At 43.1% G+C, this 14,346-nt stretch overlaps 1 protein-coding gene across 1 annotated transcript in view; it reads left to right on the forward strand.

The window, feature by feature from the left end:
- The window catches only part of ELOVL5 (ELOVL fatty acid elongase 5), a 74,664-nt gene that overhangs the window by 37,518 nt on the left and 22,800 nt on the right, over positions 1-14,346 (forward strand). Inside the window, exons 2-3 of the mRNA XM_027057564.2 lie at positions 9,900-9,965; positions 13,005-13,192. Coding sequence (XP_026913365.1) covers positions 9,908-9,965; positions 13,005-13,192 — 246 coding nt within the window. The 5' untranslated portion in view covers positions 9,900-9,907. The remainder of the gene's footprint in view (positions 1-9,899; positions 9,966-13,004; positions 13,193-14,346) is intronic.

A 14,346-nucleotide genomic window follows, 5' to 3' on the forward strand; every position in this document is an offset into this window, starting at 1 on the left:
ACCATCCTTTTAATAAGCATATAAAAATGCTTCTGTGAAAGTTTACATGGGCTGTGTTAAGAGCAATAGATCATAGGGTGGGAAAACTGGCTTCACATTTTGTCTCCACCCAAGCCCTGTGACCTTTGTCAACTCAGCTACCTCCCCAGTTGTAATAAATGAATTACATAGGGCATCTTCCATATGCTAGTTGCTGGGAATACAAAAAAAGGCGTCTCAGATACAGACGGCCTTTCACTCTGTACTAAAGATGGTATGAACTCCGATCTTCTCTTCCACTCACAGAGGAGTCTATGACCACATCCCCTTTACATTCCGGAGAGATTTACCTAGAGTCTCTTAAAAATCTCCATATTCATTAGTGTCATTATGGCATGTGATCCGTTCAAAATATAGAATATCAGAACTGTGAGCGGTGGATATGAGCATGTTTCGTTGCCCATGACCTTTGTGGGGAACTCCGATTATAACTTAGCAAAACTTTCATAAATATTGAGTGTGAAGTTGGCCAATGCCAAAGGCTTTTGTAATGATGATAATAACACATATATATGCAACATGTATTATGTGCCATGCGCTCACTATTCCAAGTATTTGACATGTATTGATTTATTTAATCGTATGAGGAATGTACTGTAATTATATTTATTTTACAAAGGCATGCGTGAAAGGGTGAGTCCCTTGCCCAAGCTCACATGGCTAGTAAATGGTGGAGCAGGGATTTGAACCCAGGTTGTGTGACTCCAGAGCATGTGCTCCTAACCACTGCTTCCCCAAAGTGATTGACTCACGCCATCTAGTACTATACGTTTCAGGAAGATAGGGTCACGTCTGTATTGGTCACTGTTGCTTCAGTGTGCTGTGTGGCACATGGTAGGCATTTGTTAACTCAGATGACTGGTAGAGTGAAGAGCAGTCCTGTGAGAATTTTTGGGAGTGCAGAAATAAAATCAGTCACAGGGTTGACCCAATCCCTGCACTTGATCTTTTTTGCCTTGGTCTCTCACTTGCAGCCTTATGGGGATTAATTATTTATTGTTAGCAAGACCATGAGAGCAGAATTCTGAGCCATCTGCAGCCATCTGGCCTTCATCCACCTGTAAGGAGTATTCTCTGTGTACATTAGCACGGTCTTTTTCCCCAATGACCGTGTGCTTCACCAAAGTAGAAGTCATCACCAGTTCTTAATTTTGGTGTTAAGTGAGAATGAAGTTGTCATCTTTAAAGTAATAGAATTCTACAAGAGTAATTTTTTTTTTCAGTGAACCCCTCTCCAAACACTTGTTGGGTAAGTGGGTTGGTTTGTGGGGCCCTTTCCTCCCCCTCCTGAGAACTGGGGGGGAAGAACTTTGAACTTGGTGACATAGTCTTTTCTTTAGCTATGGATAAGAATTCCCCTAGAGAAAAGTTGGAAGGTTATGTTACTCTCCCTCTTCCCACTGCTGAAAAATGTATCTACATCTGAATTCTCAGATTGAGTATATTTTTGTATTGCCTTCCAAAATTAGAAAAAACCATCTCTCCCTCTCTCTGAAGAAATTTCTTCTGCTGTTTAAGGGTGTGTGTGTTAATCATTGTGGTATTTTGTTATTGTTTGTTTCACACCTTATGAGGAGAACATCTCTGTCAGAGCTCCACATCCCTAGCATGGAAGAGCTCTTCTCTGGGGAACACCTTCTACAACTAGGACTTAGTCCGTGTTTTAGGAAGCTGTTATTGTGGGTTAGTGTGCGCCACTGCTTGATGCTGTCTTCCCTCTGTTTTATTTTGTAATAAAAGGTTTATCTCCTCATTTAGGTATCCCCAATAGATAATCATTGCACACATAGAACAAACTGGCATACTTGCCCTTTGAGGGATGTGGGCTTTACCTGAGGAAGTGCAGAGTATGTTCCATAATACCTGGAAACATAAGTATCCAAGTTGAAGTTTGCTGTTTGCTAAATGAGTTGTCAAGACAGCAAAGCTGTAAGAGGTCAAAGGGAGAGCCTTTGTAACACCTGATCTGGGCCTTAGAGAGGGTTTGGAAGTGAAGACCAGGGAGAGCAGAGAGGAAAGATCCATAGGTGATTGATTCACTGGAGGGCAAAGCCACCAGAGTGACTCCGCTCCTTTGGAAGACTGTCCTTCTCCCACAGTGGCGAAAATAGTACCTCTTAAGTAACTGGTGACAACCAAGGATGGGGAGATGGGCACTTCCCTTTTAACCTGTCTGATCCTTAGTACCCATGTACTAAGGAAACCTGATTATTGCAATATTTAAAATCCACCCCTCCCCAAATTAAACATACCAGAATGAAGCTGTTCAGCTTTCTTTAGCCATGTGGCTAACCTGAAGCAGTCCTTTGTAGTGCATATTAGCGCCCGAATTTGGCAGTTATTTATCTGAAGCTCCAAATAGGACTGTGTTTTCTGTACATGTATGGTAAGACACATGCTTGTGTCAGAGTGTTAACAAGAGTTTCCTATTTTATATTTTAATGTTAACATTTCTGAGCAAGGTATGGCTCATGTTCCTCCTCTCATTCTGGACCTGATTTTCTCCAACCTAGAGAAACCTTTTTACGTTCCGGAAACAGTGTTGTGACTACCAAATTAAAGCACTATTTGATTTTTCGTGTTATTGGCAGCCAACCTGAAGAATGTTCCCATGCCTGCTTAATGCAAGTTGACTGTTAAAGAGATGAATGGGTAGGAGAAGAAAAAACAGAGGGAAATTTCATCCTGAACCCTTACAGCTCATCAGCTCCAGTGACTCATTTTTAGATGAACTGTGACAATTCAAAAAATAAATACAACAGGATATGATGGAAGTTATGCTAAACAGTAGTTAAACGTCTGCAGTAAACACATTTTTAAGCCAAAAACAATGTGACTCGAAGGATACCACAGGAAAAGGAGTTTTCACAGCAAGCTGCCTGCTACCATTGCCTTAGCAGCAAGAAAAGCCAAGACTTGACTCTGAAGATCTTTCCTGCTGTGAGTTTAGGAAATTAACTTTCTTTACTATCATCATTTTTTTTAAAAATCTTGTCTTTTAAAACCAATTTGCCCTAAGATCTTAGTACTTTACAGTTGCTGATCAGCCTTCCCACTTCCTCCTGCTCCAGAGGTAAACAGCCAACATGATTCATGTTTGCATTCTCTCTCTTTTTTTTTTTTTTTAACATTGATTTATTTTTCAGAGACAGAGCACGAGCAGGGGAGAGGCAGAGAGAGGGAGACACAGAATCTGAAGCAGGCTCCAGGCTCCAAGCTGTTAGCACAGAGCCCAGTGCAGGGCTTGAACTCACAAGCTGTGAGACCATGACCTGAGCCGAAGTCAGCTGCCTAACCAACCAAGCCACCCAGGCACCCCAGCGTTTGCATTCTTATCAAAACCAAAAGCTCATCTTGAGAACTGTGATGGAAGCAACTTTCTACACTGTCTCTCATTTACCCCAGCACCCTTTTGTTGTCACACACACCTCCATTCTGTCACATTTTGTTGCCCCTCTTGGGACCCAAATAGAAAGAGAGGGGCACACTGATTTGCTTAAAAGCTTATTTTGATGTCTTTCCCCCCCCCCCCCCCAAACAGGCCTCTAGCAAATTCTTTGATAATAGATCAAAGAGAACACTAATGCTTATTTAAACTCATGCAGGTGATTCACCTGGGCATAACCCCCTCATGGAGGGAGCTGACAGATGGATTTTCCACATAAGCAGGGCTCTCTTTGGAGGATGCTATTTTTGCCCTTTTTTTTGTTCTGCTTTCGTCAGTACATCCAGGTTTCTGCATTTTGTGCAGTGGTAGTTCCGATGTTTTCTCTTACATTCAGGCCTGAGGCTCACCTCAGTCCTAAAACTCTTAGTATATGTGGTGGGAACTTGCACCAGGACACAGAGTTAATACTTGATTCAGATGCAGGTATGCTAAACTCTCTCACACCCTCTTATAATCTAGTAATTTATGGAAAGTGACCAGCCTTGATTAATCAGTTTCCTTAGTGAGATCCTTACAGTGAGGCACAGTTATAATACAGTTGCATTGTTACCAAAGACATTCCAGAATTTGATAGTAGGAAGTGGCTTTCAACTCAGGGTGTCTTTTGGAAAATGTGCATAAAAGAGGAATAATTTAAAATCTATTCTAATTTACCTGCCTCTGTTTCCTACCCTTATCCCATTTTTATTGTCCTTATTTTCTGTGTGTGGCCTATGAACTGGTGAACACTTTGAATACTGTTAAGATTGGAATTTATTTTTAACAGATCCTGTTCCTCCCTATCGTGACCTGTAATTCTGGGAAGGCTTGTAGTTTGAGTGGGCATCAGAGACTTAGGGTTACAGAGGATGGGGAAGCGATGCTTGGCTTGATTTCAGCATGATCTGGTTCCTGAGAGGTGCTGACCATGCCCTTTTCCTGTCTGTGTGGGGAACCAGCCAGACCAAAGAATGGCTTATTCTTTTGCTTCATTTAGGACCCAAGCTCCTCTTCCATGGGCCCAGTGCCTGGGCTTGGCCCCTGGTAGTACAATTGTACGGAACAGCTGTGTTCCCACTTGGCCCAGCTTGCCCAAGCTGCTGGTAGGATAATTCAGGTTATTGAGAAGTGATGTCTCTGGCCCGTGGGTGGCTTGGATGACAGGGGACAAGCCGCAGACCTGGCAGTACGTTTGAATGTCTTGTGCAAAGTGGGTCATGCCATTCCCAGGATTCCAGATCACTAGCAAAGTGTTGGGTTTTGCAGGGCCCTTTGCCCCTCCTGTTCCTTTAGAAAAGTGCAAGACTGTCGAGGTGGGCCCACAGGCCACTCAGCAAGTGCCCAATTCACCCAGCAGGGTGCACCAGCCCAGCCTGGCAGTGAAGAATTCATTTGCTGAGACCTTTTGTACTGTTCCCGTGGCACGGCAGATAGGCTCAGCAAGGGAGATGAGGAGAAAAAGGGCATGGTGCTGGCAGGCAGGCTGCAGCCAGGAGGATGAGGGGACGGTGGCAGCGAGAGCAATTAAGGTTTGGCATCTTCTGTTCTCCGCCTTTGGGGCACATGCTCTCTGCAAGTTGTCCCATGTGGTTGCTTTCTGTGGACCAGCACTGAGTGAGCTCCGGGTGCCAGGCGTGGAGTGGGGGACAGAAGGCCTCCTTCACTGCTGACATCCACTACCCCTGGCCTAGCCTGGGGCCTCTGAGCATGCCAGGCACCCGCTGGCCTTGGAGCCATTGCATTCTCCTGTCACTCTAACCGGAATGCCCTGTGCTTTGATGCTGTGTCCACCCGGGTGCCTGCCTGCTCTCTTGTCACTTTCTCTAACTACGTTTTCCAAAGTAGTTCGTGCTCCATGGTCCCACCCCCTTTCCCCTGCTATATGATGTTCTTGCTGATAGTCACTCTACATAACAGATTATCTGTACATGTGTATGTGTGTGTGTGTGTGTGTGTGTGTGTGTGTGTATTTCTCCCTCAGCCTGGAATTCTGTCTTGTTCCCTGCTCCATCCCTCAGGGCCTTCAGGCCCAGCATGTAGTAGGCGCTTGGTAAGTGGACGGTGTGGGTGAGAAAGTGACTATATGGTGCCGGGGGATGCTGGATGCGTGGTTGGCTGGACAGAACCGGAGCGTACGCTAAGTCAACAATGAAAGTAAACCTTGGGTGACTGTCTCTTGGTAACCTATGAAAATAACAAACAACCATGTCTATGGTATGTGTCCGGCTGTGGGTGTGGTGGGGGAGAGTTTGGGGGAAACATTTAACGCGTCAAGAATCCAGCCCAGAATTGGGCCTGTGGTTCACAGTCAGGACTCTGCTGACTGAGGACCTGTGTGCCAGGCGCCTCCTCTGCCCTTCCTTTCTCCCCCTTCACTGTAGACGTTTCAGGAGTAATGCACCACTCTCTTGTTACTCTCCATGTGTGTCCTTTCAGAGAGGTTTGGCTGGCTGCTTCGTATGTTCCTAAATTTGACTGGGAGAAGTTCTGCCAACCTAAGACAAGAATTCCCAAGCTAAGAAGAAATGCAGTCTAAGAACAGATGTGCTGTTTGTGAGAAAATCACCTCTTGTGTGTGCTTTTGTAAGGATGTTTCATCTTAGAAAGACAGAAGAGTGCTCCTGTGCCTGCCAGCTTCTGAGGGGTTTCTGTACAGCATGGGTTTAGCCTGGGATTACTCAGGACAGATGGCTTGTGACAGAATTCTTTAATATCTCCAAATACTAAATTTCACAGTTTCTTCTGGTAACCTGCTGCTGGCTTCCATATTCTTGGACTGAAACTTTACCTTATGTTTAGTCAGGCTGCTTTTCTGTTGCTGTGACAGTAGCCTGGATTGTCACATTGAACTATGTGCTAGGCATTGGTCTTAGGACGATAGGTCATTCTACCATTTTCTCCAAGACCGCTGATGTCCCCACCCTACCCCCCACCCCCTGCCAACCCCTTCCCACGGATCTGTTTCCAATCGTTTTTAACATTTTTTCCTTCTTCCTTCTTATGTTGTTCTTGTATCCTTATGTTAAAAAGGGTGGGGTGTGCCTGGGTGGCTCAGTGTCCGACTTTGGCTCAGGTCATGATCTCGCAGTCCATGAGTTCAAGCCCCACATCAGGCTCTGTGCTGAGAGCTTGGAGCCTGGATCCTGCTTCAGATTCTGTGTCTCCTTCTCTCTCTGCCCCTCTCCCACTCATGCTCTGTCTGTCTCTCTCTCTCTCTCTCTCTCTCAAAAAATAAACATTAAAAAAGAAAAAGTGGTTACAGCCCCTCTGAAAGTCCTCTTGGTTAAAATTTAGAATGATTCCCTTAATGCTTTTGTCAGGTAGTTTCCTAATGTTAGATCCCAGAATACTGTTACTTGAGTGTTATCTTCATGGCTTGCTATTAAGTATGCAACTTGTTTTAGTATGCATTATTCTAACATCTACTCATTTGCTAGATGAGTTTTGGTCTTGGTTTATAGCATCTGGCTTCTTCCTGAACCACGAATGTCTAGTTTGTTCTGGGTGTCTAGGTATGCTCCTTTGTGTCTGTTCCTATCCCTCGTACATAGTAAGTGCTTGATAATTTGTGTATCTGATTAGTACGTTCATTTTAGCCTTGTCTTCCCTGTTCAGACAATGCCTCACACTGACCAGCTCCTCTCTCATGTGATGTTATCAACATACCCACCTTCCATTGCTGTCCCCATAGGGGGTGTTAGGACTTGAAGGGGACATTGTGGGTGGGTTTCATGATGACTGGGGGCTCACTGATAGTATTGAGTACACAGGGGTCAGGGATGGAAGGCCAGCAGTGCCCCTCCTGAGAAGTGCCAATGGCCACAGATCGTTGGCAGTATTCATTATGGAGTTGAACCTATTGCAGACATACAGTAGGAGACATTTATTGAGGGCTCACTGCATGCCTGGCACTGCTCTCAAGGTCTTACGTATATTAAGTCATTTGATTTTCTTAACCTTTGAGGCAATTACTTTACATTTCCCCCCATTTTATAGATAGAAGGTTAAATAACTTGTCCAAAGTCACATTGCTAATAGGTGGAAAAATGGGTTTCAAACCCAAACTGTGTGATGAAGAGCCCAGCACTGGGCCACCTAATCACCTGCTAACCTGTTATGCCTCTATACCTGCTCTCAGCCCCTTTGTGTTTAATACCTGAGTTTTATATGTGTAATGAGCTCCATTATAAGCTATATACCCATTAAGTAATAGCCGGATCTAGATTTCAAACTGTTGTGGAAGAGGTGGGTTTGTCCCCAGTGGGCAGCTTATCCATCAGTAATTCATCCAGTAGTCATGGTGTTCACCACCTCGTTCCTCCTTGTGCTTGTTTGCTCTGATCGGAGGCAAAGGGGACGGTCCACGATCCATCACAGTTGAAGCTAACTGTATTAGAGTGATTTTGATTACACAAAAACATGATGTTTGTCTTCTAAAACTTACGTATTTTAGATGATTTCCAATAGATGATGAAAAATAATTGGATATGGTTAATTTATTTTTTAACTGCAGGACTTTTAATAGATAAAGCAATTATTTGTTTTTGAAAGAGAGAGAGAGAGAGAGAGCACAAGTGGGGGAGGGGCAGAGAGAGAGGGAGACCCAGAATCCCAAGCAGGCTCCAGGCTCTGAGCTGTCAGCACAGAGCCCATGTGGAGCTCGAACTCATGAACTGTGAGATCATGACCTGAGCTGAAGTTGGATACTTGGCTGAAGGAGCCACCCAGCCACCCCTCTCAAGATTTTTTAGAATTATCTATCCCCCTAAGAGGTTCTGTCTGGGAGAGGAAGATGACTCAGGACCAGAATGGTCTTAGGAATATAGTATGTTAAAAAGCTGTCTAATTTCTGAGTTTCAGAAGGGACCTAGTACTGTGATTGTGTACTTATTAAGGGACCTAATTGTTGACACTCTGACATGTGGGAGTTGGTGGCTTCATGGTTTCCAGCCATGGGTTGAGAGAGTCAGTATGTTCCCTGCTCACCCTTACCCCCACCCTGGGGGACAGGACAAATGGCAGAACAGAACCTGGTAACTACTACTTTCTAAGTGTTCTTGCTGGTTCCACCTGTCTCTTTCTCACTCCCGGCTGGATTCTCTGTCTCACTGCCGGCTGGACTGACTCAGTTGTAACTACTAGAGTCCATGGATAAATCGTCAAAGAATATGTATACTTCAGTGCCATAAGCCAAAGAAGAGAAGTATCATTAAGTTATTGACAGCTTACTTAGTTAATAAAACCAATTTTGCCTTTGCCCTTTGCAGGTAAAATATTTGTGGTTATTTCTGTAAGAGTACTGACCAGGAAAATTGAAAATGTATGCCTTCTAACTTTAATATAGAAAATCTAGTCAATATACATGTGAAAAGATGCTTAGCTATACTATAAATGGAAATCTTAAATGGAGGGGTTGGAGGGAGCTATAAAGTCTTCGAAGATGAAGGTAGACGTGTAACTACTGGGAGGAGACAGTATCTCTAAGATGTTTCAAGTGAAGGCAAGCAGGTAGTATGTACTCCCCTTGATATAACATTGTTTTCCGTTTAATTTTTTTTACTGTGACCTCCACAGCAAGAGTATATTTTATATTACAACAGAGTACATAGTACTTATACATCATCATACTAATGTAATACAGTAACACTGAAGACAGGAAAATGTTCATTCTCACTAGGGGCAAAGCAGTCTTGGTTATTATTTCTATTATTACTAATAAAATTATTAATGCCAAGGTGACCTGTCATCTATTAATGTATTGAAATCCACAATTGTAAAAACACCCATTTGGCATCACTCCTTTTGTGCTCAGAAGAGAAAAATCTCTAGAGGTATGTCCAAGAAAAGTTACCATTAGGGTCCTTTGAAAAGTGGGGCTTTGGGATTGTGGTTGGAGCAAAGCGATGAAATTTTTTTTACCATCTCTTTTCATTTTTAATATTTGAATTTTTTATCATGGACATGAAGTATTTTTAAATAATAATTGAGGCAAATAGCAAATCTCTGTACTGTGGCCTTCCTTTCCTAACATGGCTCTTCCCGTCTTGGCTACAGTCTTTCCTCAAGCTTTGGTTCTTGCCCAGATGGGATCGTCTCCCGTCTGCCACCTTTTTCAGCCCGGTTCCACTCTTCTCCCCACTGAGATTCGAGCTTCACGGAAAGCATTTTTATGGAACTGCGAAAAGAAGTTCAGAAAACTGGCACTTCATTTATAACGTGAATTCACGAGATTCTGTCTTTACTTTTGATTTCCAAATTAGACCTAGCACACAAGTTACTTTGGGAATTCAAAAAAAAAAAAAAGTTTGAACATAACCTTGTCCATAGCACATCTTTGAAAAGAATTTGTTCTTGCTCTTTTATGAAAAAAAAAAAAACACTGTATAAAAAGCATTTTGAGTAGAGATTAATCAATGTCTGTTTTTCTTAATAGGTTTTAAAATGGAAAATTTTGATGCATCACTTAGTACCTATTTCAAGGCATTGCTAGGCCCCCGAGGTAAGGTGGTTTTTGGTTTTGCTCCCCTCCCTTTAGAGACACTTATAAATATTGCATGAAGAGATTCTAGAAAACATTAGCGTCTTCTGTGATAAGACCAGTGCTTTGTCCTGGATAACAAGGGGCTTGGAGAAGTCCTGTGACACTCTTGAAGCAGTGCAGTGTCCCCTGTGACACAGCTGCTGTGACCCTCTGGTGACGTTAGCTGGAGATCATATTGTGCTGGAAAGCTTGTAGCCTGAGAATGCTGCACATTTCACCATTATTGGTGCTGGGTTTTCCTCAGTTCTTCTGAGTATCCAGCTGAAACTGGTTTCCAAAATGCACTGCTGTGGTGGTTTAAAACTCTTCCCCTTTTATAATTTTCAGGGCTTATTGTCCTTTCACGTTGTGTCACATCAGTGGGTAAATACATACACCTGATCTCACTTTTTATGCTTAATCGTTTTGTTTCCTTTTAGGAAGTAAATCGGCTCCATGTTGCTTTTTTTGAATGTCATCTGTCATGTCTCTTGATGTGTCTATAAAGAAGGAACTTTATAGGTTCACGGAAAGAGTCATTAAAAAACTGCAAGAAGCTTTTTGAAACAAATGAAAAGGTTGTCAGTTTCATTTACGATTTTTAAACTACAAAAGAAAGCAAAAGAAACTGCATTTCTTAGTATGGTAGAGATAAAACATGAGGGTGTGGAGAAACAGTCTAATTGATAAGACCTCTTTGGAGGGTAGTTGTGTCTTCCATTGAAATCAAAAAGCACATGCCTTTTGACTCTGCTATTTGACTTCTAAGACTTGATCCTATAGCTAATCTTGATCATTAATGCAAAGATGTGAATAAGGATACTCCTTTATAGCATTGCTTGTAAAGATTGGAAATAATCTACATGCCCATCAGTAGGGGAACTGATTCAGTAAGTTAGCGTACAGCCAAATGAGCAAAACCAAATTAAATCATTTTTTTATGTGTTCTTGGGTTGAGATAATGCCTTATTTCAGCTTCATAGAACAAAAAAAGTCCAACTTTAAATGGCTGAAACAGTAACAAAAATGATCCGTTTACATTATCAAGATTGAGCAACTCCTGAGTTATTTCAGGGACACTTGTTCTTGTCATTTTCTACTTCACATTCTCAGTATGTCAGCAGTTCTGCACTTGGAAAAATCCCTCCACCTTTCATGGTTACTGGATGACCACAGCAGCTCCAGGCAGCACCTACGGAGGAGGAGGGAAAAATCTGTTCATTTGCATGCCTTTAAGAAGGAAACTCTTCACCAGGGCCTTTCACCCAGCTGTCATCTCCTCAAAGCTCAGTGGCCACAACTGCTTCACATGCCGTTGTCTGAACAAGTCACCAGAGAGTGGGCGAGGGCTGCCGTGGTTGGCTAGATCCCTAAAGATTTACTGCCTGGGGACACCGTTGGGGCAGCCAGCCGCTCTGGCAGCACTTGGCAGTATGGATGGAGGCTGGATACTTGCAGATACGGCCTTACAAGATTTTAAAAGCAAGGTGTAAAAAAATAAAATAAGATGTAAGATAGAACATCAAATAAAAGGAAATGAGAGGGTTTTGTGTGTACATTTATTGTGTTTGTGATATGTATGTACACACAAGCATATGTAACTGTCTAATGTTAGTTGCTGTGTGGGAACTTGCTTTCTCACAGTTGACAACCAGGGCCTAGAGCTGAGAACAAAAGGTGTTACGAATCTCCTCCTTAAGTTCACTGTGGCCAGCCACCTCCCTGAAGGACTTCTAAGAACTACCAGTTCAGCAGATCTGTGGTAACCCCCTCTACCACCTTAGCATAAGTAGCGGGGAGAGGGTGGAGGGCATCTCCTCTTAAGCCAAGAGAGGAGCACTACAGAGAAACCCAGGGAGAATTTAGAATGTCTCTAAGAAAGGAGACTGACAATCCATTCCCCAAATGGATGGGTGCTCTTCCTGCAAGATCAAGAGAAAAAGCATTGGAGAATGTAGCAAGATGGTCCATTCAGGAGGTCCAAGAAGGAACAGAGACTTTCCCCACTAGATGCTGCTTCTCTGAAGCTGCAGAAGGCGAAAACTGCATGCGCCTCTGAGCTCCAGAGTGGGTGGCCTTAGAGGGTAGATCAGATTGAGGAGCAATAGGTTTTGGGGGCTCATCAAAGTAGCATGCAGACGGGAACATGCTGCGGAAGTGGCTTCCTGGGAGTCAGCCACAGGCAGAAGTTGACTCTTGCAGGGGACAGGTTAACGCCTAGGGGGTCTGGCTGCCAGAGAGTTTCTCCCCATCCAAGGAGAGGGCTGTCAGATTGCTGCTGGCAACTCTGTGGAACTAATCTTCCTCCTTTCTGCCTAGGAAAAGGGTGGGGGAAGGGAGATCTGTCCTGCACCTGTAGCGCCCCCTCCCCTGCCCCGAATCAGTGTAGGTCTTTCCTCTCAAGCTTCTGCTGCTCACATGGTTCCTTAAATAGTCACTTCACTGTCATTACTGCCTTGTCTTTTTTTTTTCTTTAAAATTATTGTCCCCTCTGCTGTTGACCATTGCACTCATAGCAGATGCTGCCTTTCTAATCAGTAATTGTTGCTAAGCTAGATAAATAGCATGTTTTCTCTGAGTCTGCACATGCTGGGCAGACTGGCAGACACTTAAGATGAGGACTTTGGAGTTCAAAGACTGCCATTTCTGGAGTTTCATTACCCTGTCTGTGCATCATTCAGCAGATCTGGTCCATAAATACAGTTAGTAGAAACTTTAGCTTTGTCCTTGCTTTCTTTAAGATGCTTTGGAAAGGATTTTTTTTAATGTTTTTATTTTATGTAGAAGCCATGCATGATATACATGTTATTATTCAGAACATGTAACAAAGAGCTTCACCTTATATGACAAATATTGAAAACTCCTGCTTCCTCTTCCAACTGCTTTGCTGGCATTAGGAGCTTGAGTATTAGATGACTGTTACAAAATTATGGGGAAAGATTTTTAATGTTTGAAAAAAGTTGTGGTTTTTTATCTGCCTTATTAATCACTGTGTGTTTTCCTTTTATTATTTTCCAGATACCAGAGTAAAAGGATGGTTTCTTCTGGACAATTATATACCTACTTTTATCTGCTCTGTCATATACTTACTAATTGTATGGCTGGGACCAAAATACATGAAGAATAGGCAGCCATTCTCTTGCCGGAGAATTTTAGTGGTGTATAACCTTGGCCTTACATTGCTGTCTCTCTATATGTTCTGTGAGGTAGGTCTCTTCCTTAAATGCGTTCCAGTCGCCGTCCTGAATTGTGTTCCTAAATGAAGAAGGGCAGTGTGTCGGGGGTGGGATGGGTGCACCTGGAGGTCAAATACATGACTCCATTTTGAGTATGTTTTAAAATTGATTTTTCAAAATGCAAGAGTTGTTTGTACAAATATGCCTTTTAGAACATCTAAAATAGCCTTTGCTATCGATTCTTTGGTTATGTTTCATATTCAGAATTAAATATTTTCAGAAATACTTTTACGCAAGCAGAGCAAAGAATGGCAGATGAACAAAATGTGAAAAAAACAGACCTGTGAACGTTTTATTGTTGAGCATTTAATAAATGCAGGGTTCTCGTTTGGAGGTGGGGAGGAAGGAAGTGGGTGGCAGTTGTGTTCAGTGTGCTTTATGGTAAGTCAGCCTCTTGCCTGGTCTGATAACTGTAAATAGCTTTGAGATTTGACAAGTTATTTTTTTAGAAGCTAAGAAGAGAGGATAGTGAGATCTGCGTTTAGGATTTGAATGGTCTAAGTTGGGGCCAAGTTATTTTTTCTGTGTAACTGGGATGTTGAAAGCCATATTTGATAATCTCAAAGGCTAGCATTGTAGCTGAAGTAAAAAGGAAAGAAACTGGAATCAAAACTTAGGTCCTCCCTCTTTCCCGCAGTTATGTAACACAGCCTTCAAAGCCAAGCGGGGGAGGGAAGCTGCCCTCCAAGCGTAAGCACGGCCTCTGTACATTTTTAGGCGAGGGGACTTCACCTTTCAGGCTTGCAACACAAATGCCTCACCACACAAAAGTGTCGCTGAATCTCTGGGTGGGGAATTAAGCCATACATAAACATTTGCAAGCACTCTCATTTAGCTTTTTAACCTTTTATGGTGGCTTTAATTCTCCATGGGATAGTAAAGAAGAAATAGGGGAGGTGAGGGAGGGGAGAAACCAGGATGAATCTTGAAATTAGTGTTTAGAGGAAAGCATGAACCCCCCCCCCCCCCATCAGCCGCAGGCCTCTCCATCTCTGTCTGCATGTGGCCGTGTGCAAGAGTGTGTCTGGGTTCATACGCCGGTGTGAAACACTGTCTGATTGCGAGAGGTATTGATTGGACCTGGGCCAGGTCTGTGTCCTGTTCTCCCAGGTAGGTTTCAGAAG

Source organism: Acinonyx jubatus, chromosome B2, assembly GCF_027475565.1.
Source record: "Acinonyx jubatus isolate Ajub_Pintada_27869175 chromosome B2, VMU_Ajub_asm_v1.0, whole genome shotgun sequence".
NCBI lineage: Eukaryota > Metazoa > Chordata > Mammalia > Carnivora > Felidae > Acinonyx > Acinonyx jubatus.